General features: G+C 36.3%; 1 protein-coding gene across 1 annotated transcript in view; it reads left to right on the forward strand.

Moving 5' to 3' along the window:
- Nucleotides 1–24,212, forward strand: part of DIAPH2 (diaphanous-related formin 2) — an 831,186-nt gene that overhangs the window by 583,280 nt on the left and 223,694 nt on the right. The window contains exon 24 of the mRNA XM_004685633.2: nucleotides 12,777–12,941. Coding sequence (XP_004685690.1) covers nucleotides 12,777–12,941 — 165 coding nt within the window. The remainder of the gene's footprint in view (nucleotides 1–12,776; nucleotides 12,942–24,212) is intronic.

The raw sequence follows: 24,212 nt of genomic DNA on the forward strand, positions 1-24,212 counted from the left end.
AGAGATCAGTAAATATCCGTTCCAGTTACTGCTCTGCAACTATTCATCTGTTTCCTAACACTAGTTTATGAATTCAGTGAGAGTTAGGAGCCTTGTGTTATCACTTTCCTTTCTTTTTCTCCACTTAATCTTTCCCGGTTTCTTATACATTGTCACCACATGATAAATGATGGTGAAAACTGAATGTGAGTTCGGCCTAGAGGTAGGACTTGATCTAATTTAATATGTGTGTGCATACAATGAATATTAAATAATCCTGACATTCCAAAATATACATATCGAAAATGTTATAATCATTTTTCTTCTGTGACTGTAAACAACCATTTATATGTCAGTCCTAATAGTTATGTATTGGTTAATATCTGCCATTTAACTTCCTTTGATTCTTGTAACATGCTTAATGATTTGTCACATGCATAATTAGGTATCCATAGAATCTATGAATAGGCAATAAGAATAGCATGAGCAAAGGTACAAATGTATCTGAGGTTATTAAGGAACTTTGACAATTCTGGGATAATGTAGTGTGGAATACACAGGGAAACGTGGGGGAGGAACTGATGAAAGGGTTCAGAATGGACCACTGAAAATAGGCCTTTTCTCATTAGTGGCCAGAAAGAGGAAGCAGCCTTATTATCCTTTAGCCCAGAGCCTGTCTTATTGAGTCCTAGGGTTTTTTGGTTATTGTTAGTATATGTTATTTTCTTATGCCATTCAGTGAAAGAAATACATTTCTATCACTTCCTGGCATAAAACTCTTCAATGACTTGCATTTTTCACAGGAAAAATTTCAAAATGCTTGAGACCTGACACCTTCAGAACCATTTACTACTTATTCAATAGGTGTCTGGCTGTACAAGTCTTTTCTTCTTTGTGTTTCTAGAATATTGAGCACCCTTCAGCCCTGCAGAGCTTTCACACTCCCATTCTGGTGCTCCTTCTGGTTCTTCCCCTTTAGGTCTCAGGTTTAATGTTCATCCTTCTAGAGCCATTACCAGATTCTTGGGCTACCTCTTCTCCTGCTAGTCTAATTTAGTTCTTCCTAATATTATCTCGAATAGCCTTTGCTTTGCAATCATATTTTTCCATTTGTAACTTTAAATTTTTTTAAATTTACTTTTTTAATGAACATTTAGCCACAAAGAATCCTAGTATCAGATCCAAAAAAAGCAGTAGGCATGTCTTCGATGAATATTCACAACGTGTCCTCAGTAAATGGAAAATACCTGGCACATAGTTGGTGGGCACTTAATTGGCACTTAATATGTTTGAATAAATGATTGAAAAAATTACTCTGTTGGGTGTCCGAGAATGAAAAGATAAAGTCTGTCTTCAAAGTAAATGTAAGAGTACAGGGGAGTGAGTAGTGACACAGTACAGAAGGGGGGGGGGCTCTGAGTGTCCTTCTTCTGGCATAATATCACATTTGTGTCTTTAAACAGAAGCTGATTTAAAAACATTTTTTTTTTTGTATGTAACTCTCTCAGGCCATTTGGAAAAGTGGGGCTATTACAAAATAGTTTTCTCTCTCCATTAACGTCATTGCTTCCTATATGATGAAAACTGGGGACTTTGGCTCAAGGTCGTTACCACTGACAATGCTATCTCTGTTTTATTATTTAAACGTCCTATCACTAGGTTATGAAAATTTTTAAAGAAATAAGTCTATCATCCCGAACTAGTTTAAAGTAATATTATGTTGAACCCCAAAGCAAATTAGTATATGTATTCTATACTGTCCGTTAATGATTCACATTTTAAAATATTTTATCAATGCCAAAAATGCGTATTTGTCACATAATTTCTAATTTGTAAGAAAATTCCAGCTACTTTAATATGCCTTGAGATTATTTCTAAAATATAAATTTTTGTTGAATATTAATGATTTTCCCCAAAATGACATTTTCAAATTAGATGGAAAAATAGTTTGTTTTTAGCATTTAAAGGACTCTTTCATGACATGTCACAGAAAGAGGCAGTGCTGTGTATTCCTCGGTAGATTGTATATTTCTGACTTTCCTTTATTTAAATGAATAATTATGCATGTTGCTAACTAAAGCTTGTGTGAAGGTTAAGTGCATCTCAAGTTGATTTTCCTATGTTCTCAACAATCCAGCATTAATGATATTTCAATTTTAAGTTTTTTATAAAATCATGACTAATGCACTGCTTAGGAAGATGAAAAATTATAAGAATTGATTTCACTCAATTAACTATGAGATACATAAACTCCTTCACTCCCAGTGCTCTGATAATGTTTATCCAGTTCTAATGAAGTAAGTTTTCTATGTTAACAATTAACTCTCTTCATCAAAATAAAAATTATGAACAGTTTCCTCTGCCTTGAACTTAAGTCCCTACATCTTGGCGATAAGATGTGTGTTTTCAGAGGAAGATCTGAATGACTATCTGGCTTTTCTTCATTTTCTCTACCTCTTTCAGGCTAAGATACTGATATACTGTAGTGCCATATTTTATAGTAGCATGCTTTGAATTCCATGAACAAGAACGGTAACACCTTCTCCTTCCTTTCTCCCTCCCTCTCTTCCTTTTCTTCAAGACGTACCTATTTATGCATGCAAGAGCTGTGTTGTAGGCCAGACTTGGGGATTCACCAGAGACACAGTAGGGAGTAGAATATTCAGATTTACTGAAATGCATGGCTAAGGGGAGCAGCACGAGAAACACAAGAGTCTGCTGTTCCATGTGGTTTATTTAGCTTCTTGGCTGGGGTTTGCACTTGAGCTTTAGTGGCTGCAGATAGCTTGGTAGTGCTGAGACTTAAACCCTTGCACCACTAGGGAGACTCCATAATACCTACTTTAAACCAGATTGTAGACAGATAGGTATAGTTGTTAAAAATAGTCAAAAGCAATGTACATATTATACGTAAAACTATAAAGAAAATTATGTAATTTCTATTTAAATACATCCCTGTAGATTAATTTTAGCTATTTCAGATTGAATTTGAACTCACATTTTTTGTCTGGCTATGTCACCTCACATAGCAGTGGTGTTCGTAGCACTTTGGGATGAGAAGTGTTATTCAATATCCACGTGAATCAATGATTGCAAGCCTAGAGGGCCTGCACCGGAAGTAATGTGCACCCCCATCCAAAGGCAGTCTCTGATTTACTGGAGACAGTGAGGCAAATACCAGAGGGAGTGGATATGCACAGAAAATGTATGGGGGATGTCAGCTAAGGTGGAGTTACCAAGGGTTACACCTCAGGGTGGCTCTCTTGTTTCTATTAGTCAAAGCATATTACGTGTATTCTAACATCTGCCTGCTCTTTGCAGCAGACACTGGTTTCCCAGTTTGTTCCTCATATCAGGACTTTTGCCCTGGTGAGACACCCACTGCATGAACCTACAGCTCGCTGACAAGCAGGAACTCTGGACAAGACAGTATCCACAAGAACAAGGAGGGCCAGAGATCCCACAAGTGATGAATATAGAGTCAACAATTTTTTTTTAGTAGCAATCCAAGTACCTAGATTACAAAAGTTTTAGACAGTTCTATATAATGTGTGAATAGCCAAAGAATTGTGAAGACTGCTTCTCTATGTGACATTGTCAAATGATTCACTATGAGATGCTTTGTGTGGCTTACTGTTTTATAAACTATTTCCTGATGTATAGCTGTGACCACATGGTTTAAAATTAATATTACAGAGCCCTCCCTGATGGCGCAATGGACTAGGACACGCACTGCAAGGCAGTCACAGCCACTTCAGTGCAAGTTCGATACCTGGTCCCAGGGGTGATCCACATGGCGTGGCAGACCTCTCCTGACCCACTGGCTGCTCCCCTCAACAGTGTACTTCATCGATCTGCCTGTTACTCTCCGCACTCTGTCTCTGGCGGATTTTCTCACCACCCCTGTACATGGCCTGTATCCCAGTTCTGTATGCATAAATAAGTAAATCTTTGAAAAAAAAGAAAAAATTAATAGTACATTCAAAAGGTTAGTATTTTAAAATGCTAAACACAGTTTATAAACCCTTCACTGACCACTGCTCTTAGTTGGAAGATGATGTGATTTTATTTTTGTTATCTTGATAGCTTCAAAATTAGAAAAATCAGAAATATTCCTCTTTGTAGAACAAGAAATTTGAAAGTCAACCTGTGACAGGAAAATTACTCCAAATTACTTTCACCTTATGTTTGATAAGTTCACATGTATTAGATGCCTTTTTTTTTTTTTTTACCTTATGGGTATATTTATGTTAGGATATAAATTACTGTGAATTATTCCCTTTTTAGTAAATCATCTTGAATAACCATTATCCCAGGATTCTTCTCTAAATATTTTAACGACTTCCCAGTTTGTTTATGCAGGTATGACCAGATCATTCTACATTTCCATTCCAGTATCCTCAAAGTACCCTTCTCTTTATTTCTGTTATTATCAATTCTACACTTGTATCTACTATGCACCAAAGTTCAGGAAATTTAGCATTCAGGAGCAAATGCCCTTTTGCCATTGTCATTGTCTGTCTCTTCAAATAGTTCCTAAAAATAGTTTATTGGGAGGGGTTCTAGAATTAGTAATTCAGTATACCCATAGACAACACCCTATTTCAACCTAAACATGGCTGTGGACTTCTCCTTTAGTGCTCTCAAAACACTTAAGTATAGGCTGCCTAGCCTTTATACGTCAATCACAAGAGCCTGTAACACAGATTTTCCAAAGTTTCTGATTATATCCAATCTTCAGAAATCCAGTTTTGGAGCAATAACAGTGTTCAAATCTCTTGTTTTATCCTTTCCTTTATAGCCACAGTTCAGTTAGCTATACTAATTTTATATTATGAACAGAACAGAATTCTATAGGTAGCTATAACAATAGCTTCTATTTGTATGACATTCACTTTCTAGAATCAAAACTGATCTTGCATCAGCAAATAGTCTTTCATACAGTAAATTTTATAATTATCTCTACTAGACATCCAGAACATAGTTTTAAGGTTTATTTCCTTTAACATATATTCTTAATTTGTGCTTTCTAATATGGGAGGTAAAAGCAAGATCACAGGTTTGAATTGTATCTACTAAAGTAACTGTGATGGCAATGTCTAGGTCTCCATATACAAAGTAAATAGCCCATTATGCTACTGTTATATAGTTACTATTATCTTTGTGACTGTAATGGAAAATTGATATAATTGAAGTCCACCATTTAAAAATATATTTTAAATGATTGATGAAATGATGAAATGTATTTAAAACTAATGAAACAATATTAGGAGATTAAATCATTTCTCAGAAATATGTAATGCCATAATTTTCTTTTTGATAAATAAGTTTACCATAAAAATTTCACCCCTTTATCTAAGAGGCTGTATATTTTTTTTTAAGCTGCGGTAACATTCTGTATATGATTTCAATGGTATAGGATTATACCTCTTCCAAATATCGTACCCTACCATAGACACAATCAAAGCACCTAAATTCTTCTCTACTGTAGTTCATTGTGCCTGCTTTCCATTGTGTTGGTGAGAAATCTGTCTTATCTTATGATTCCTAAGAAGGATTTTCTTTTTCTAAGTATCCAGGTTAATCCTGTGATGCATCTCCTATGTGATGTTACAGTGAGAATTTTCTCCTTCAGATGTCTTTTGAGAAGTTACATAATGTTGTGGTTCAGATTTAGTTGTGGAGTTACACACACTTTGTTCCCAGAACTCCAGTTGTATGACCATGGGCAATTTTTTACCTCAGAGAGCAGTTTGAAGGATTAATCATTGAATACATGGAAAGTGTTTCACAGTGCCTCAAAGAGTAAACAAACAAAAAAATAAATTAGGTGTAATTATCATTAATTTATAGTTTTTGATATAGTTGGGTATTTTATTTATTTTTATCACAGGTTTTTTAAAATTACTTTTCTTACTGTGTGCCAGGCACTATTTTAGGTATTGATGGTCAGCAAGTTCTACTCCCACTTGGTAATAACAAAAGAGGTATCATACAGTGGTAAGTGTTCACAGTAAAATAAATTAGGGTGTATCAATAGTGGTGGAAACAGATATTTTTATGTTGAGTTGTTAGGTGAAGAGGTAGCATCTGAGCCGAGATTGAATGACCATGTGGAAAATAAACTTTTTAGCTTAAAAAAAAAAAAACCTTGTAAGTTCAAAGACTCAGATTTGGACTTCAGAGTTTGTGTATCCACAAAAAAAAAAAAAGAAAAAAATAAGAAAAAAAAAGGAAGAATGTTTAGATAGGATTGTTATGAAGTGTTGACATGAGATGAGATTACATGGTTGATAGAATCTAGAACCTATAATCTCATAAATCATCCCCAACCCCCCCCCCCCGAAGGAATTAGTTTTATTGCAAATGTTATAGGAATCTTGAATCTTGTAGAGGGAATCCAGGATGGTATTTCCATTTGAGATATCAATCAATACTTCTTAATAAAAAAACAAATATTCAAGTAGAATTGACAAAGTAGCTAGTTGATTTTCAAAGTCTGTACCTCAAGGGAGAGGAGGAGACTAGGTATGTAATCCTAGAATTCTCAGTAGATGTGATTGAAAGCCATGTGAACTGCAATGATCAACTGGAAAATACTGACATTGAATCAAATCCTCAGAATATTCTAATATTTATAAAAGTTGCTGAAGAAGGTATGGAGGTGTGTCAGGAAAATCAAACACATTTCAACATGAAAATGTGTGTGTTAAAGAAGCACAAAGAAGTGGCTAGTTGTGTCATATTCTACTGAGACATCAAAAGGATAGAGTGGCTAACTTTAGATTTGACAATATCAAGATCAGTAACCTTATAAACAATGCACTTCTACCACATGAAAAGAACATTAAACTATCATATAATAGACTATCATGTCTACTGTAAGAGAGGAAAAAAAATTGTTCTGAGTTTTTGGCTGTGTTTACCTCCACCCACCCCATATACAACAGATTAATAAGAGAAAACAAATTAGTTCATTAATATGTATACAAATGTATGTTGTGGAAAGATCAGGGTGAGACCAGAGATGTGGTTGTGAAAGAATTCACCAGAGACAGAAAATAGGAAAGACTGATCTATGGAATTACGCTAAGAAGTAACTGAAGAGAATAGAGGAGTCTGAAGTTTGTATGCTAAGAAATATTTGAGGCTTTCTTTTACATTTTCTGGCCTTGCTTTTGCATCCTGGAGCTGAGCTTGTTTTTCTGGTCCTCTTGTCCTGTTTTACGGCCTTGTCCAATCCTTTATCTATTTCAGCTTCCCAAATCTGTCTGCTGGGTCAGGAGTCAGGGGGTCAGTTTTTTATCTTATTCAATTGTGTCCAGACAATATATACTATGGAGATGTTCAGAGGAGAGTTAGTAACTCCTAACTTTAATCACCAATTCCAACACCATCTTCATGTAAAGACAGAACCTGTGTGTGAAGTACAGTTGTGCGAAGAAGGCTGTTACCAGGAGAAGCAGGAAAAACAAGGATAAGGTGTCTTTTTTTTTAATGATTATTTAAAAATATTTATTTATGCATACAGATCTAGGGTACAAGCCAGTTCTGGTCTACAGTCCAGTTCTACACAAATATAAAAAGTAAATAAAATATTAGACATATTTGTAGGAGATAACAAATTAAGCCCATAAATATGGACAATCAAAAGATTCTAACATACATGTGGTTATAGCTGAGATTATAAATCTTAAGTTAAGGAATGGGATGGCCGGTTTCAGGCTGCACCTCAGTCCTCATTCCTTAGGGAGGAAGAGAACTGTCCAGATGAGATGAGATTAATTCACATGGGAAGAAAAGAATGGTCTGTAACTATGTTTCCCCTGCCAGTTAGATAGGTTTCTGTAATAAAAACATTATTTTTGTAAAAATCATAATTCTGGGCCCTCCCTGGTGGCGCAGCAGGTTAAAGCACAGCACTGAGAATCTAAAGCTGCTTCCACATGAGTTCAATTCCCGCCTGCCCCGGAGGTGACCACATGGTGTGGCAGACCTCTCCTGACCCGCCCGCTGCTCCCCTCAGCAGTGTACTTCGTCGCTCTGCCTGTTCTGTTCCCCACTCTGTCTCTGGTGAAGCCTCTCACCGCCCCTGAGCCTCTGGCCTGTACCCCAGTTCTGTATGCACAAATAAATAAATCTTTAAAAAAAAATCATAATTCTGGGTACCTACCTTATTTTTACATAAATGTTTCTCATGAACCTACAGGCCCTCAGTTGACCTCAGCTAGAAATAATCCATATGCCAGGGCCTTCCCTGGTGGTGCAGCAGGTTAAAGTGCAGCACTGTGAAACTGCAGCATGAGTTCAATCCCCAGCCAGGGAGATGACCCACATGTCCTGGCAAGCTCCTGTCTTGCCTGTTGCTCTCCTTAACAGTGTGTTTCAGTCAATCTTTCTGTCTCTGGTGAATCTTCTCACCAGAGTTCTTATATGCATAAGTAAATGAAATCTTTAAAAATAAATACAATATATATGGTGATATTCTCAGAGGTAAAATTAGTATGTGCATGTAGTGTTGTATTCTATTTTTTGATAATTCTGCACCACTGGCTTGTACCCCAGTTCTGTATGCATAAATAAATAAATAAATCTTTTTTTTTTTTTTTTTTTTTTTTTTAAGAAATAATCCATGTGCCAAAATAAAACATCTTGGGAAGGCCTGAACATCATGGGGCGGGCAGTCCTTCAAAGTAAAGGGGCAAAAATGGACAGTATCTAGCCTTTTAAAAGTTAATTAACTAATTTCTTTATTTATTTTTAACTTGCTGTCTCAAGTAGAATTTAGTGATCTCGTTAAGAGTTTGGATGCTCCTGGCTTTGTAGCAGCTGCCACACCAAAGAAAGCGACTCCTATTTACTGCAGCCCTGTCTATAACTATAGACTCTGTAAGACTTCTTTTACCCAATGTGCCAGAGTATGGGTTATGCACTAGGTGATCAGGTGGTTTCCTGGTGGTGGTTTTTCTCTTCCCTAATTGTCCTGGGATCAGATCTTACTCTTGGTAATGGCTAGTTCAGCAACATTTCAGCAAAACACTTCAATTTTTCTGGAAGCTGTTTTTTTCCTTCTGATCCTATATTGTTAACAGTCACTGTTCCACGTCTCAGCCTTTCCCATTTCCCAAGTTCTCCTGGTCTCAGTTCCTTTCAATGTGATTTGACCATTTCAGTGCTGACTCATGCCATCTTTCCCTTTTACAGATAATCCACTTTGATGATAATGGAGCAGTTGGAAGATGGGCTGCTATCCATTTATTATTTCTTTTTTCTTTTTTTTAAAATAAAGATTATTTATGCGCACAAGGAGTGGAGTACAGGCCAAGGGGTGTGGGGGTGAGAGGATTCAGCAGAGACAGAGTGGGGAGCAGAGCAGCCAGATGGACTGAAATACACTGCTGAGGGGAGCAGCGGGGAGATAGGAGAAGTCTGCTACACATATGTGGTTCGCCTCCCTGGCCTGGGATTGAACTCTTGCTGCAGTGGCTGTGGATAGCTTTAACCCATTGTGTCACCAGAGAGGCCCTTCATTTGTTATTTCTAAGATAAACCAATCCCAATTTTTTTTTAAATGTTCTCACTTTGGTACACAGAATTTCTGAAATCAGTTTTTGTTCTAAGAGCAAATTTATGAAATTGTGTTACTACATGGACATATTTTAGCTAGTGAAAAATTATGTTACGTTGAAATAGTCAAACACAAACAGTTTTGTACTTTGCATTGCAAATATAGTACAAGTAGGTGACCTTTGCAGAGTGTTGCTGCCTAGCAAGTCTCTGGCATGAGTGTTTTACTTAAGGAAGGGTGACTCTGTCCAATGAAGAACATTGTCTTATACTACAACTCTTAAACAGGGTAACATATCCTTATAAATTAAATAAATTATGTAGGGACTCCCTGGTAGAGCAGAGGGGTTAAGTCTCCTAGCTATCAAGCTGTCCTCTGCCCCTGCAGTATGAGTCAGATCCCAGACCACAGAGCTGACCCACAGGGCGCAGCAGACCTCTCCTGTCCTGCCTGCTGCTCTCAGCAGTGTATTGCAGTGAATCTGCCTTTCTGTTACCCACTCTCTCTGCGAATACTCTCACCCCACACACACACCTGTAGTATACACCCTGGTTTTTATATGCATAAGTAAATGAAATAAATCTTTAAAAATAAATACAATATATATGGTGATATTCTCAGAGGTAAAATTAGTATGTGCATGTAGTGTTGTATTCTGTTTTTTGATAAAAAGTAGTGTCAGAGATGTTTTAATTCTTTCAAGTCTGTTGACATCAAAATGGACTTGAGGTCTGAAAGTTATAATGTCACCTTCTTAGCAGGTCAGATGGAGTTGTGTTGCCACTCCAAATGCTAATGTCTATATAGCATAAGAATGAATATAGGAAGGGAATATCTTATTTAAAATCATGTTGGATTAAATGTCAGATGCAAGGTAATTTTCAAGATATGATATGATTTCCACATTCACTTCCATTGTAAAACTAGAGCTGTATTCCCATGGAAAATAAATTTGGCTCCAGGTTATAATAAAACTCATGGAAATATTCAGAGTATCTTAAAAAATTAAATTTTCAAGACGCAATTATCAGCACCTGCTAAAAAATTACTACCACAAAATGCTAATAGACTGTTTATCCCTAACAGTGTTATTGTTCATGTTTTACAGTTCCATTATTTTGATGTATGAAAACATTTTTCTTCTATGGTTACTGGCTTTGAATTGATTTAACTTTTATTTTAAGATATACTAATGCATGCAAAGACTAGGGTGTATAGGGCAGAAGTGTGAAGGGGTGAGAGGAGTCAAGAGACATAGTGAGGACCAGAACAGGTGGATCCACTGAAACACACTGCTAAGAAGAGCAGTGGGCAAGGCAGAAGTGGTCTGCTATGCCCTGTGGATCAGCTCCCTGGCCTGGGATCAAACTCATGCTGCAGTGACTGTTGATTGCTTGATAGTGTTGAGACTTTAACCCCTGAACCACCAAGGAGACCCAAACTAATTTCAAGAAGGGGATTTGGTTCCCTTTATTCTTCATGGCTAGCCTACTTACTTTTTGCTGAAACATTCTTATCGTTGAGTATTCTAAAACTATTAATGCTGAAAGAATGACCAGAAGGAAATGCTTCAGAATTTCCCCCATATGTCTCTATTGTTAGATATATTGTTTTAAAGATTTATTTATGCATACAAAACTGGGGTACAGGACAGAGTTGGTGGTGTGGTGAGAAGATTCACCAGAGACTGAGTAGGTAGCAGAAGAGACAGATCAACTGAAATGCACTGCTGAAGGGAGTAGGGGAGAGACAGAAGAAGTCTGCTGTTCCATGTGGGTCATGTCCCTGGCCAGGGGTCAAACTGCTGAAGCTGCTATTGATTGCTTTGCAGTGCTGTGCTATAACCTGTTGCACCACTAGGGAGGCCCCCAGATGTGTGTGTATATATATAAATATATATATATATTTATATATATATATATGTATGTATGTATGTATATTACTAAGTTGCCTAAAGAAATCATCTTTTTTACATATACTATCAGTAAGAATGCATTATTGTTTCTCTAATTATAAATTTACATGTAATGAGATGGCTTTTATCAGACACTTTTAAAAATATGGTCCATTTTATGCTATTGGTAGTCATAGTTGTTATCCTTTTTTTTTGCTAAACTTTTGAAAACAGTGATGTAACAATCTATGTTTGCAATCACCTCTTCTTAATTGTCTAGAGCATGCTACTCAAACTATGAACCTGGAATCACCACATCACGTGAGAATTTGTTTGCAATACTGATCCTTAGGATTGTGTCTCAGGATCACCAAAATAGCAAGCTCCTTTGTGTGTGGGGGGCGGGGGGTGGGAATGGGGGGAGTGTTCTAGAAACAAAACAGGATCCTTCCCTCCTCCTGTCCTTCTTTTCCTATTCATGCCTCTTCCTCACCTTCCTTCTCACTCATCTGTCTAGATCTTCTTTCCATCCTCATGGAATCTATATGTACATATGTATATGTATATACATATAAAAACACATGTATGTGTATATAGTTTATGTGTGGACATAACCTATATGTAGAGTTTATTATAACCTTTCTGTATAGAATATATTAAAAAAGAGAAAAATAGGTTTTCTCAATTTCTTGTTAGTAGCATACTTTGTTAAAAGTTGTTAAGTAATTTTCTGGTATTTGTAGTGATGTGCTTTCATTTAGGAAATACTTTCCTCGTCGTTGTTAGTACAGCCTAATTTCCAGATTTTCAAAACTCACTGATCAATATAATGAATCTAAAGTTGTTATGAGTTGCATTCTATCCCCTCGGAATTCCTGTGTTGAAAGGCTAAAGCACAGAAACTCAGAATGTGATTGTATTTGGAGATGATGCCTTAAAAGAAGTAGTAAAGTTAAAAACAAGTTCATTTAGATTGAAAATAAGGATATAGGGCCTTTAAAGATATGCTAAAGATGAGGTTCTTATGGTGGGCCCCAATTCATTTGACTAGTTTGCTTATAAGGAGAAGAGATAAACAGGCAACACAGAGGAACCACCATGTGAAGAAATATTGAAAGAACAACCAATTGTAAGCCAAGGAGAAAGGCCAGAGAACAGCCCAGAGATGCCTATACCTTGTTCTTGTATTAATAGGCACCAGAGTTATACTGAATTATGTATACATTTCTGCAAATTATTTCACATTTGTTTAAAGAAATTATTGTATAATTCAATCTTATATCTAATGATTGCTATTAAAGTACGATTGGTTCATGTTCCTTAACTCAGAGCTACAGCTTTACAAAGAGTGCCAGAGACCAATATGAAAAACTTCTCACCATGCACAACAATATGGTAAAACTTTATGATAATCTCGGAGAATATTTTATTTTTGATTCTAAGACTGTCAGCATAGAAGAGTTTTTCGGTGACTTGAGCAACTTCCGCACTTTGTTTCTGGTAAGTAATAATTCTTACAATATTGCAACAACTGTTCTTTCTGTGTTTAAGTGTTTTTTTTCCATTGGTGCTTTATATACCTATTGGCCTTATTGATTGTATATTATCGCTCTTTAACAAGAATTGACAGATTAAAAATTCTTGGCCTGGAATTTTTCTTCTGCAGTTTTACAGAAAATAAATGTATTAGTTCTTAAGTGGCCCTGAATGTGAATAGAACATAATAATTGCACCTAGCTTGAAATTCAGTACCTAAAAATATCTTTCTCAAAGCACATTAAAAGGCTATGATTTGTGAATAAGTTCCTTTCATATTCTACATGAGAAACTGGTTCTGTGGTAGGCTATGTAAATGACCTTTGAAAGTTTCTTTCAAAATATGGAGCCTTGTTTTAAACTGACAATCTTTGTGTTACAGTCTAGTCATATTAGCCCATCTTTATAAGGTTTGCTAAGAATTATACTTGCTTTTCACTCACAATTTATTTTGAAAACATAAGAATATCATTAAAAGACCTGATTCTGTGCACTGCTGCTGTCACTGGCAAGCGTATTTACTTTAATGAGTCACTTATACTTGTGAGCTACTCATTTGTTTGCTTAATAAAACAAGTGATTTTATGACTAATCTCTAAGACATACCTCTTTAAAAATCTGTTATTTTAAAATTTTCAGCAACAATGTCATGTAAATTAATATGCATAAATAAGACTTATTTTTAGTCTATGTGCTTGTTGCTTCAGTAAAAGGAAACAGTTTGCCATACATCATTTCCTTTGTGAGATTGACATTTTAAGTCCAGTTTTGTATGCATTTATGTTAACTTTTTGAGAATCTCTCAGATTGCACTCTGGAGCTTTAAGCCAGCCAGGTAAGCAGTTCTAACTCCGTGTCATGGCCAGTCATTGCCTTCTGTCCTATGGAACACTACAACTATATCTTCTGTCTCTAAATTAGCATAAACTTGCTGGTATTAGGTCTATGTGTGCAACTTACTCGCTGTTTGGAACTTGCATGGATCATGTAACTTCTCTGGGCATAGCTTTCCTCATCTTGAAAATGTGGTAATTCCTTCCAGCTTTCATCAGTGATGAAAGACTGATAACCAATGTTGTGCAGATGGCAAATATTAGCCACTCTTCAGTTATTTGATTGTTATTTGTAGAGAATCAACTTGATTTGTGTGGTGCTCTAGTATAGATAAAAAAGAAATGCATATACTCTCTTTGTTGAGAGAGAAAGGAAAATAAAAGCAATATAATTTTATTAAGTGCTACACATAGGAATATGTCAAGCTACTACAATAAGGAGGAAGTGACTAACCCTGCCTGAGCTGGCCAGAGAAGCCTTCATAGAGAAAGTGACATTTGGGCAAAGCCTAGAAAAATCTATAGGTGTTTGACAAGCAGGCTTTGACAAGCTGGTTTAAGAGTTTTACACCTGATCTATAAGCCAAACATTCCTAAATCAACATCACCAACTTCAGTCAATCATTTGTATTCACCTTGTTTCTGTTTCATAGTGAGCTTAAAGTGATTTCACTCTCCCAGGGGAGGGAAGAACCCTGAAAGAGAGACAAAAATTGTAATCGCCAGAATTTCCCATTTTCTTAGTGCTTTGTGTATTTGGCCTCAGGGTTCTAGTGCTAAAAGCATATTGGACTATAGATGGAAGCAATAAAATACCAGTAGTGCTGAGAAGAAAATAAGAGTTCTGATTCATGTGCTACCCAAAATTACTTCCAAATGAGCTCAGAGCTTCATCTTGGGAGATCTATTTGGCATGGGTAGCATAAACAAAATGCACATACCAAAAAAACCTTCCTCAGAGAGATTTCCCCTAAAGGATGGGAAAAATGGAAATAAACAAAAGGGATTGACATTATTAAGACCTTTTTCAAAATAATCACATTCGAATTAATGAAAACAAAATCGGACAATCCTTGAGGTAGTTACTGCTTATTAATCATAGCATTCATATTATATATTGTTCAACTAATGTGAATATTCAGGATACTCAAGATGAATGTCCTATATATTGGCATGAAGATATATGCAATCGGAAACATTTCTGAAGTTAAAATTAAAGATCCTCTTTCTCGTTAATATCTCCAAGATTTCATCAGTTTAAAAAAACTGCTTATGAAATATGCAAGTTTAGTTACTAATCCCTAAATTTAAGTGAATATTTAGTGGAAGAAAATTTATTTCCATATTTATGTAGTGTTTAAACATTTTTTTTTGCTTATTCTCTTTTATGCTTCATTCTATTTGTTCAAATAATTGATTGCATAATCTTTTTGTTTTGAAATATTTTGAATAGAATATTCAAAATCAGTGAACCTTACATGTTCCACCACCATGCAGTGTTTTGCTTAGGCATAAAATTAATTTCAGTTGTTGAGAAAGTGTTTGAGGCAAGTATTATACTTTAATAACTTTCCTATCTCCTAATAAATTATAGAAAATACTTCTTTTGTCTTTTAAATGTGTCAATTTCCTGCTATTTCTGTGTATCTTGTTTTGTTTTGTTTCTTTAAAGAATAATATATTACCTAGGCACTCAATAAATCCTTGTTTGTGTATGTCTTGATTCTGTATATCACATACCATGAATATAGGAACAACACTTTATGATGCACTGATATAGTCTAAGAAGATAGTAGTATCATTATTAGTCATGCTAACATATTTCCCCTCGACATAGTATTTACTACCCTTCATTTGATAAAGAAATTTTAACTTTTTCAATCTGGACTTAATTTTTGTATAGCTCTTAGATGACCAATACAATGACTGTTTTAGGAGGCTAAGTGGTATCTGGTTGTCATGGGCTTTTATTGCATTGCTCCATCTCATTGCTTCTACATCCTAATTCTCTTTAGAATCCATCTGTTTCTCTCCAAGTCTACTGATCCTACTTTATTTCAGGGCCTATACCTCTCTCAGATGGACTGTTAAGATATTCTGACATGTATCTGTGTCTGTTTCTCTAACCGTTTGTGAATTCTAAGCCATTCACCAAATTATAGGCAGTAAAATTGAAACCAAAACAAGCAAGGTAACATTAATTTCCTGGCTTATGATTCTTTAAAATGAGTTCAAGGTAAAAATCTCAATTATTTAGAACTAAAATGGTTTACAAAATCAAGATGGTTACTCAAATACCAGACCATCTACGGTTGCCTTTTCCCATAGAGTATGAACTCTCTTCCCAGCCTGGGAAAAGTCAAATATGGAGAGTGGAAACACCTCAACAAGACAGTAGTAAGTTTAAGAGAACCTAAGCGTCTTAAAACAAAGAAATTTTGGGAGTGCAGTATCAAAACTATATGAACACCCAAATGAAGCGAATGAGTCCTGGTGTCTTAATTGCTCCCAGAGTTCATATGTTATAACATGAGAAGTTATGACAACAGAGGTCACTATTAGCTTAATTCTCAGTTAGGTATATTCTTCCTTTTATCTTAAAGTAATTGTTCTTTTGAAATATGAACATGTCTGGCCTGTGGGAGATACTTTTGAGAAGCTCTCATTTCTCCACAGCCATCTTCTTTGCATCACTCAGTCACATCTAAATCTAAACTGTAATTGGAAAGCAACAGCAAGCATCTACATTTAGTTAGACTCAAAAGACTAATAATTACAAGTTATTTATTCATTAAAGCCAATTTGCCTTTAAATAAATGACTGAAATTTTGCATAAAACGATTATGTTTATAATTCCTGATCCAAAAGGCTGTTACTTTGATACGTCTTATTATTATTATTATTTTCCATCATTCTTCATTTTGTACATTTTTTCATCTCAATTGTAATCCCCATGGGCTTCCCACCACCAATTCACCCATGTGCCATCACCACAGTGCAGTGAACTCTTCGCATCCCAGTTCCAATCACACTCCCTCTTCCACCCCATAAGATGTTGCTGGTTTATAGTTGTGTATTGTTTTGATTTTTACTCTATTATATTTGTTTGTCTCTCTTTTTCTTCCACCACCCTCCCCCCCAAACTCTTACACTCTTGCTATGAGTGACACCATCTGATATTTTTCTTTTTTTCCCCCTGACTTACTAAGCATGATACTTTGATACATTTTCAAACCTTCAATTTACAGAGCACTTGACCTTTGAAAGAAACTTGAGTACAATATTATTAAATCGGTAGACTTACATAAGAAATCAAATATATTGTTTAACAAAGAAGAGTCTTAATCAGTAATAAAACTCTGTTGTATAGAATTCCATCATCTGAAATCTGTCACATGCTTCACAATCTGATACAGTTCTGCTTTGCCAATAAAATGGTAATTAATTTTATGAAAATGTTCTGAAGAAAGGGTGACACCAAGTAATTCAAATAGCCCATTTATCCTTTCTTTATCCCCAGTAGCAAGACTCAAGTTCTCTGCAAAATCTCCACTTTCACACATACCTGTGGGTTCATGCCAAATGGCGTCAAAACATGTCACTTGAAATCACCACACATATTCCAGTGCTGAGAACATGGCATAGAACAAAACAGAGAAAACCTGTCCTGCAGCTCCAGCTTCCCTCCGCTCAATGCCTGTTGCTGGCAAAGTTGTTTGGGATTGCCATCAACGAGAATGTCTAAATCATGCCTTTGAATGGTTTGCTAGCAAATGCGGTGTGGTAACAGCACATGTAAAGGGAGATCCTATCTAAAGTACAAACTCGTTTGTAACAAACGTTAGTCCAATTAAAGAAAAGACAAATATATGCTTATATCTGGGTTACGGTTAGTCTCTTACTGCTCCAATTTTACCCGACTGTTGCCCTACCATTGTGGTGTTGTTACAGGACTGGGAGCAAGGGGTGCCCCTAAACCCCCAAACCTGCCTATTCTAAAGAGGTTCTGCCATCTGCCACATCAAGACAAGACATAAGAGCTTTAATGGAAAGGAACTCTAATACAATGAGTATACAATACAGAAGAAAAGAATATAATTTTTAAATCAAGCACCTGAAGTGAACCATCCCCTCGTGGGTAAAAGTCCGCCGCAAAGGGATTTGGCACAAAGCAAAGCCTGAAAGCCGGCCACAAGTCTAAAACGCCTAAAACACCATAGTAAAGAGTCAGAAATGGCCAGACAAGTCTGGGAGGAAAAGAGCACAATCAAAATCAAAATAAACACTGCCGTAGTCAACCTCCCCACGGGTCTCTCACCCACATCTGTTTCAGCCAGCACAGGGCCAAGAAACAAGCACGGTTTCTTCACATGTCTCTCTCTGCTCCAAGTGGCTTCCTCAGGTCTCCTTCTGGCTTTCCATCCTGCTTCCTTCTTCAGAATCCTTCTCTTCCCTGCTCAGCTCCACCTTCCTTCTGGGTAGGGCAGGGAATCTGGAACTACCTTTTTTCCTGGGGACCAGCCCGTTACAGTATTAGGATCACACAGAAGTAGCCATGTTACAGAGGATCCTTCAGAAAAGCAGCTCCTTTTTACATTTCTTCTGATCCCTTTCTCCTTGAAGGCTTAATTTTTTTCAAGTCCTAGTGCTAAAGAAGGAATTCTAAAATCATAAGATCTTCCATTTTTCTCTTTCTGTCTCCATTCTTCTCCTTCCTCCCCTTTTTTTCAGGCACCTAGGCATGTCTCTAACTTTTCTTAGAAGCCAGGAATAAATCAAATACCAGCATAGCATAAATCCTTTTATGCAAATAGAGCCCTCAGGGCCCACCAACTCCTTCCATTTAATCACACACACCCAGATAATTCCCTTTGAGCTCAGCTGGGACCACCCTGGCTTCATAGCCTAAGGTTTATTTTGATCTAGTGCAACTCTTTGAAAATAGGCAATCCATGTAAAATATATGGTAACTCTATTAAGCAGAATATTTTATCGGAATACCTCATTCCCCAGCTGAGCCGGGGAACAGACTTTATTGTATTATACAGCCATCATTGAATTCTTCTTTAGAAAAAGATGCTATGTGATGTTGTTTTGGGGGTCAGTGGGTTTGGAGAGAGGGGTCCTTGTGTTCACTCTGGGAGAGGTTTCATTAGAGCTCCCTTTTCAGTTGTACACAGTGAGTTTCCCAGGCGAGGTTCTCCACAAGACAGAGACTTTAATTATATTTTAAAAGAGCAGTTTTATTAGAAAACAGAACCGAAGAGTAAAGGACACTTGCGTAGACACAAACAGGCAGAGAGAGCTGCCCAGAAAGGTAAAATTTGCTGAAAGAAGCCTGCATGGTTGCAGGCGGGCAGCCTTAGGAGAGCGGCCTCCACTGAGGGGGGTCAGTGCAGAAAAGTCCCAGCAGGTGCCGGTCACAGGCAGGCAGGAGGCTGCTGCCAGGCAGAGGGAGAGAGCTGGTGACAAGAGGCACCTGCATAGGCACAGTGGGCAAAAAAACTGCTGCCTCTTAGTGGGGGCAGCATTAGGCTTTAAATCATCTTTCAGTAGGGAGGGCCTTATCTAGTGGGTGGATGGTTTGTTCCCTAATCTGCCTATCTTCCCCTTCAGGTCTATGCTCCTGACACTCCCTACAGCCAGTAGATAGTTTCTATAGCTGCATCAATGGCTATGTTCATCCCTTTAAGCCCACCTCCTTGTGAGTCTTGTGATGCCTCCTTTTACGTTTAAAAATTTCTTTTCCTCTGTCACCACCTATCAATTTTTATATTTTGACTATTTACTTTGGGTCAGAAGTAGTTGCCATATTTTATATATATATATATATATGCTATTGTCCCTTATTTAAAAAGTAACTATAACATAAGGAAATAAAAGAATATTCAATTATGGTACACGTGGTTAAAGAAACCTAAATTTTCACTAGATGTTGATCTTGAATAAATGCTTATTGGGTACACAGTTTTTACGTATGTGCACATTTTAGATTAATATTAAGTATTGAATAGCTAATGCTCTTAAAAATATTTCTAAGTTTTCCGAATTGTCTATGATAACCTCAATATTGCCTTTAAAAATCTAAGATAATGTGACAGTTAACACTGAAAATATCTGCATTATAAGTTCAATGCCTATTTTTCTTACTAATATGTAGTAAGAACTAATTATGTTACTGGGCAGATTGACTGGTAACCCAAGACCCCTCAAACTTTAAATGGGTTCTGCCACCCACTTCATAAAGACAGAGTACACTCCCAGTGTCTTAGTGTATATGACCTACAATAGAAAAGAGGTTTACCATAATTAGTGTGCATAAAAAAAAGAGGAATGATAGTTTCCCAATGAAACACCCACTTACCCATCACCTAGTGAGTAAATGCCCAGCCTAACAGGGTTGTACAAAGCAACGCTGAGGCCCGGAATCTTGCCACAGTCTAAGGCACCTCCTGGTGGCCAATGGCAAGAAAAGAGCAGAAGGGCCAAGCAAGTCTGGCACTGAGTGTGCTAATTCAAAATGGGAAACAATTCCTGGGCTGCTATCATCAGCATCCCAGGGGTCTGTCACCCACATCTCTTCTAAGACTCTCTTCCCAGATCACCCAAAATGAAGAAGCCATAATGGTATGAAGCAAGTGTGGCTTCTTCGTCTGTCTGTCTGCCTGCTCCCCTGACCTCCTCCAGATCTTCTCTCCTTTTCCTCTTAACTTTTTACCTTCCCCTTGCTGCTCAGCTCCACCTACTGGGTGGGACAGGGAATCTGCAACCCCTGCCCTTTTTATAGAAATTATAGTTAGAAACCCAAAAGCAAAATGCATTATCTATTTCCTCCAACTTCTCTAGCAGAGAAGTTTTCAAGAAAGTGCTCCCCATAAATAAGTTGTTTCAAACACCAGGAAATGGGAAATTGGTGGAAAGTATACAGGCTATGCAGGTTTCATTATTCAAGTGTCTTTGAAACTGCCCATATCGATTGATTGTTATCAAAGCTTGCCTGTTACAACCAGAGCAGGAAGATCCTGAAGGCTGTAGCTACCACCCTCTTAGTTTGCTGAATCTTTCTTCATTCTAAGTCATTCTCATTTGTTTGTACGCTTGCTAATCAGCACTTTCAGAAAGGTTGTCCTAACCCCTGTACTAGGTAGTAAGTAATAGGAGACCGCTCTCTCCCTGGAATCATGTCCATGGAGCATCTTCTGCCTGACTTATTTATTGGTCCCTCTGGCGTCCGCTTCCACTTGGTTGCTTTACTGATAGTTCGAGTCACTTCATCTAAGAAACCTTCCCTCCTCTTCCCATTTTGTCCTGGAAAATCCGCCTTTGTGCTTTCCTACCTCCATTCTGGTACATTTCATCCTGTAAGATGTTTCTCTCCATATCTTCGGTCATCAGCACTATAATTAACCTCCTGTGATCAAGCACAGTGCTAATCACTAAAGATATACATGAAGGATTTAATTTAAGTTGCCGAAGTTGAGGAAAAATTAAGTGGTGTACTCTTTTGAGCTCACATTCTAGTGGGAATAGCAGTAGAAGAAATAAATAGTAATGAGACATGATAAATATGTCATAATTTGTTTGCAAAAAGTAGAGAGACCGTTGATGGGAAACCCATGGGGGTTACAATTGAGATAAAAAAAAATGTACAAAATGATGTAAAAATAAACTGTTATATTATTAAAAAAAAAAAGAAGAGAGACTTTCTTTAAAATGTGTTTGTGTGTGTGTTTTAGGAAATTTATAATTTTCTCCTTTGTGGTCACCATAGCTCTCCCACCACCAAAGCATCCATAATCCTCCTCCACAGAGATGTTTATCCTGGATTAGGGGTCATCATTCTGCTGCAGAATGGCCTTTCACATTTAAAGTCTTTTCCCCTGTGTTCTTCTTCACCAAATTTATTGTTTTGGGCTTAGTAGAAAAATATAATTTCTTTGTTTCCCATATTGAGTTCAAAGTGATAAAACAGCTATCAGATAATTATGATATAAATATCATCCAGCATATGTTTGGGGAAGTCGCACGTTAATGACTAGGACATAAGATAATTGATGCATATTATCTAGGGCATATTTAATTGCTTAAAGACTGACTTGTCTGTGTTACTTTAGGACAATGGTGGTAGCCCAGAGGTGATTTTGTCCCCTGGGGATATTTGGCAATATCTAGGGATAGTTTTGGTTCTCACAACCAAGGAGGAACTACTGACATCTAGTGGGTGATGTCAGGATGCTGCTATATATGCTAATATGTCCCAGTATAGTTGATGTCAATAATAATGACTTTGACAAAAGTTTTTTTCTTTTAATTTTCACTTGTATCTACTTGTCAATTTAATATTTTAATGATAGTGTCAATTTTTGATCACTGAAAACTATTATTTTCTCTGTCATCGAAAGATGTCCCAGTTGATATGGGCTATAAAAGTTTTCAGTCATGTATGCAAACTGTAGAAAAATTGGAAGCTGCAGACAGAAAAAAAAGAAACCAATCAATTAGAATTCTAATACCTAGAAATAGAAAGTGTTAGTTAATACTTGGCCTATGTCCTTCCAGGAGCTCCCTGTTTTTGGGTGGTTATTGTGTTGTCAATGTATTTAGACTGTGAATATGTTTTTCTTAAAATAATAATAAAATGTTATGAAAATTTAAACCGTAAAATTCATATTTTTCTGTAAAAAGCTAGTAGCTTCTTCCTATACAACATGAGCAGCACCACTCAGTGTGGAGGGCCATTGCTTATGTCTCTACCTGGGATTAAAAACCTTACGTGACACACTCCATCATGCTCTTTTCAAAACCTCTGGGTTGTGGTGCCATGCTAAATATCATGACTATTTCATTACTGACTATTTGACAAATGGAATTTTGTCTTCTGTTTTTATTTTCTACCTAATGTTCTCATCAAACTTCCTGTGGTAAAGGACTTTGAAGTTGGTAATTGGTGAATTACCAAATGGGGTCATTCACCTTAAGTTTTATAGCATCCTGCTATCTGACTTTGCTGTATGTTTGTATTTCAGTTATTGACCACTGCCATTATTGATCCCAACTGTGCTGTCTTTCTGTTTACAAGCTGATTAACTATATCAGTGTTATTAATTTAATCATCAAAAGCTCTAACAAAAGTACTAGTATGATTTAAAATCAGAGATGTGTATGATATGCATACACATTTTTTTTGCTTTTGCTTTTTCCAATTCTCTCCTTGAACCAAATTTCAAATCATGAGAAACAGTCACTTAGACCAATAATTTTCAGATCTGAAACACTGAAACATGTTACAATTGTGATGATGAAACTGTGCCTATTTGCTCATATATCTGTTTTGACTTCAGTTTTAGCATGCATTTGTCCGGGCCAGTAATCCATTCAAAAATCTTGCATTTTGAAATGGAAAATGTAAAAAGTCCATTATTCTTCAAAATCTTATAAATTCTATATCCAAATTAATGTATCACTTAAGGTGATGATTTAGCTGAGGTCATGATGTATCTTTAAATTTCATTAATAGTTCACAAAAGCACCACACTTCCTTTTCCTGGAGAGAGTGTGGTTTAGAATAATTTGTATAATAATCCTTGGTATAGCAATAAAGAAACAAAAAAAAATACCTAAAGTTTCATATATGTAGAGACATATAAATGAAATAATGATAAAGAATAGCAAAACAGGTGATTAAAATATGGATGAGATAATAAATATAACTGTAAGTGACCAATATAATATGTAGATGCAGGATATACTTTTTGGTACATAACAAATTTTATAGTTTATATTGAAGGCACTTATATGTAGTGTGGTAAGTTATCCTCCTCCATCAGATGACATCTGCAAAAAAGCATTTGCCCAAATACCTGCTGTTTAATTTAAGCTACAAGATTATTAATTTAAAAAAAAACTCAATTTAAGATTAATGATTCATCATAATAATGTTCTTTCATACCATAATACAAATATAAAACATAAAAGACCTCTGTATCAATATATTGTTACTACATTTGAACATTATTTAGGCAAAATGTGTTTTTATGTAATAGGCCTTTAATATGTAGGCCAAATTTAATTTATAACTGCTTGTGTATATAGATATTATTGCTCAAATATTTGTGTTAGCACCTGAAAACAATTTTAAACAATTTTAAACAGACCAGCATGCTTTGCTATTTGCTCTTTTCCATAGTCTATTTGGGTGCTTTTGACAGCAAGTAACAGAAATCATGAGTAAAATTGGCTTACAAATAATTCACATATCATAAGAAATGTAGAGGCAAGACAGGGACAAGATTGGTTAATTCAGTATCACGTAGGACCTGATATTGTCCAAATAGTTATTTCTGCCATCATTGTCACATTGATGGGCTTAAGATTGCAAAATGTCTATTTTTATTCTAGGTTT

The sequence above is a fragment of the Condylura cristata genome, unplaced genomic scaffold (assembly GCF_000260355.1).
Source record: "Condylura cristata isolate star-nosed mole 26May11 unplaced genomic scaffold, ConCri1.0 scaffold00019, whole genome shotgun sequence".
Classification (NCBI taxonomy): Eukaryota; Metazoa; Chordata; class Mammalia; order Eulipotyphla; family Talpidae; genus Condylura; species Condylura cristata.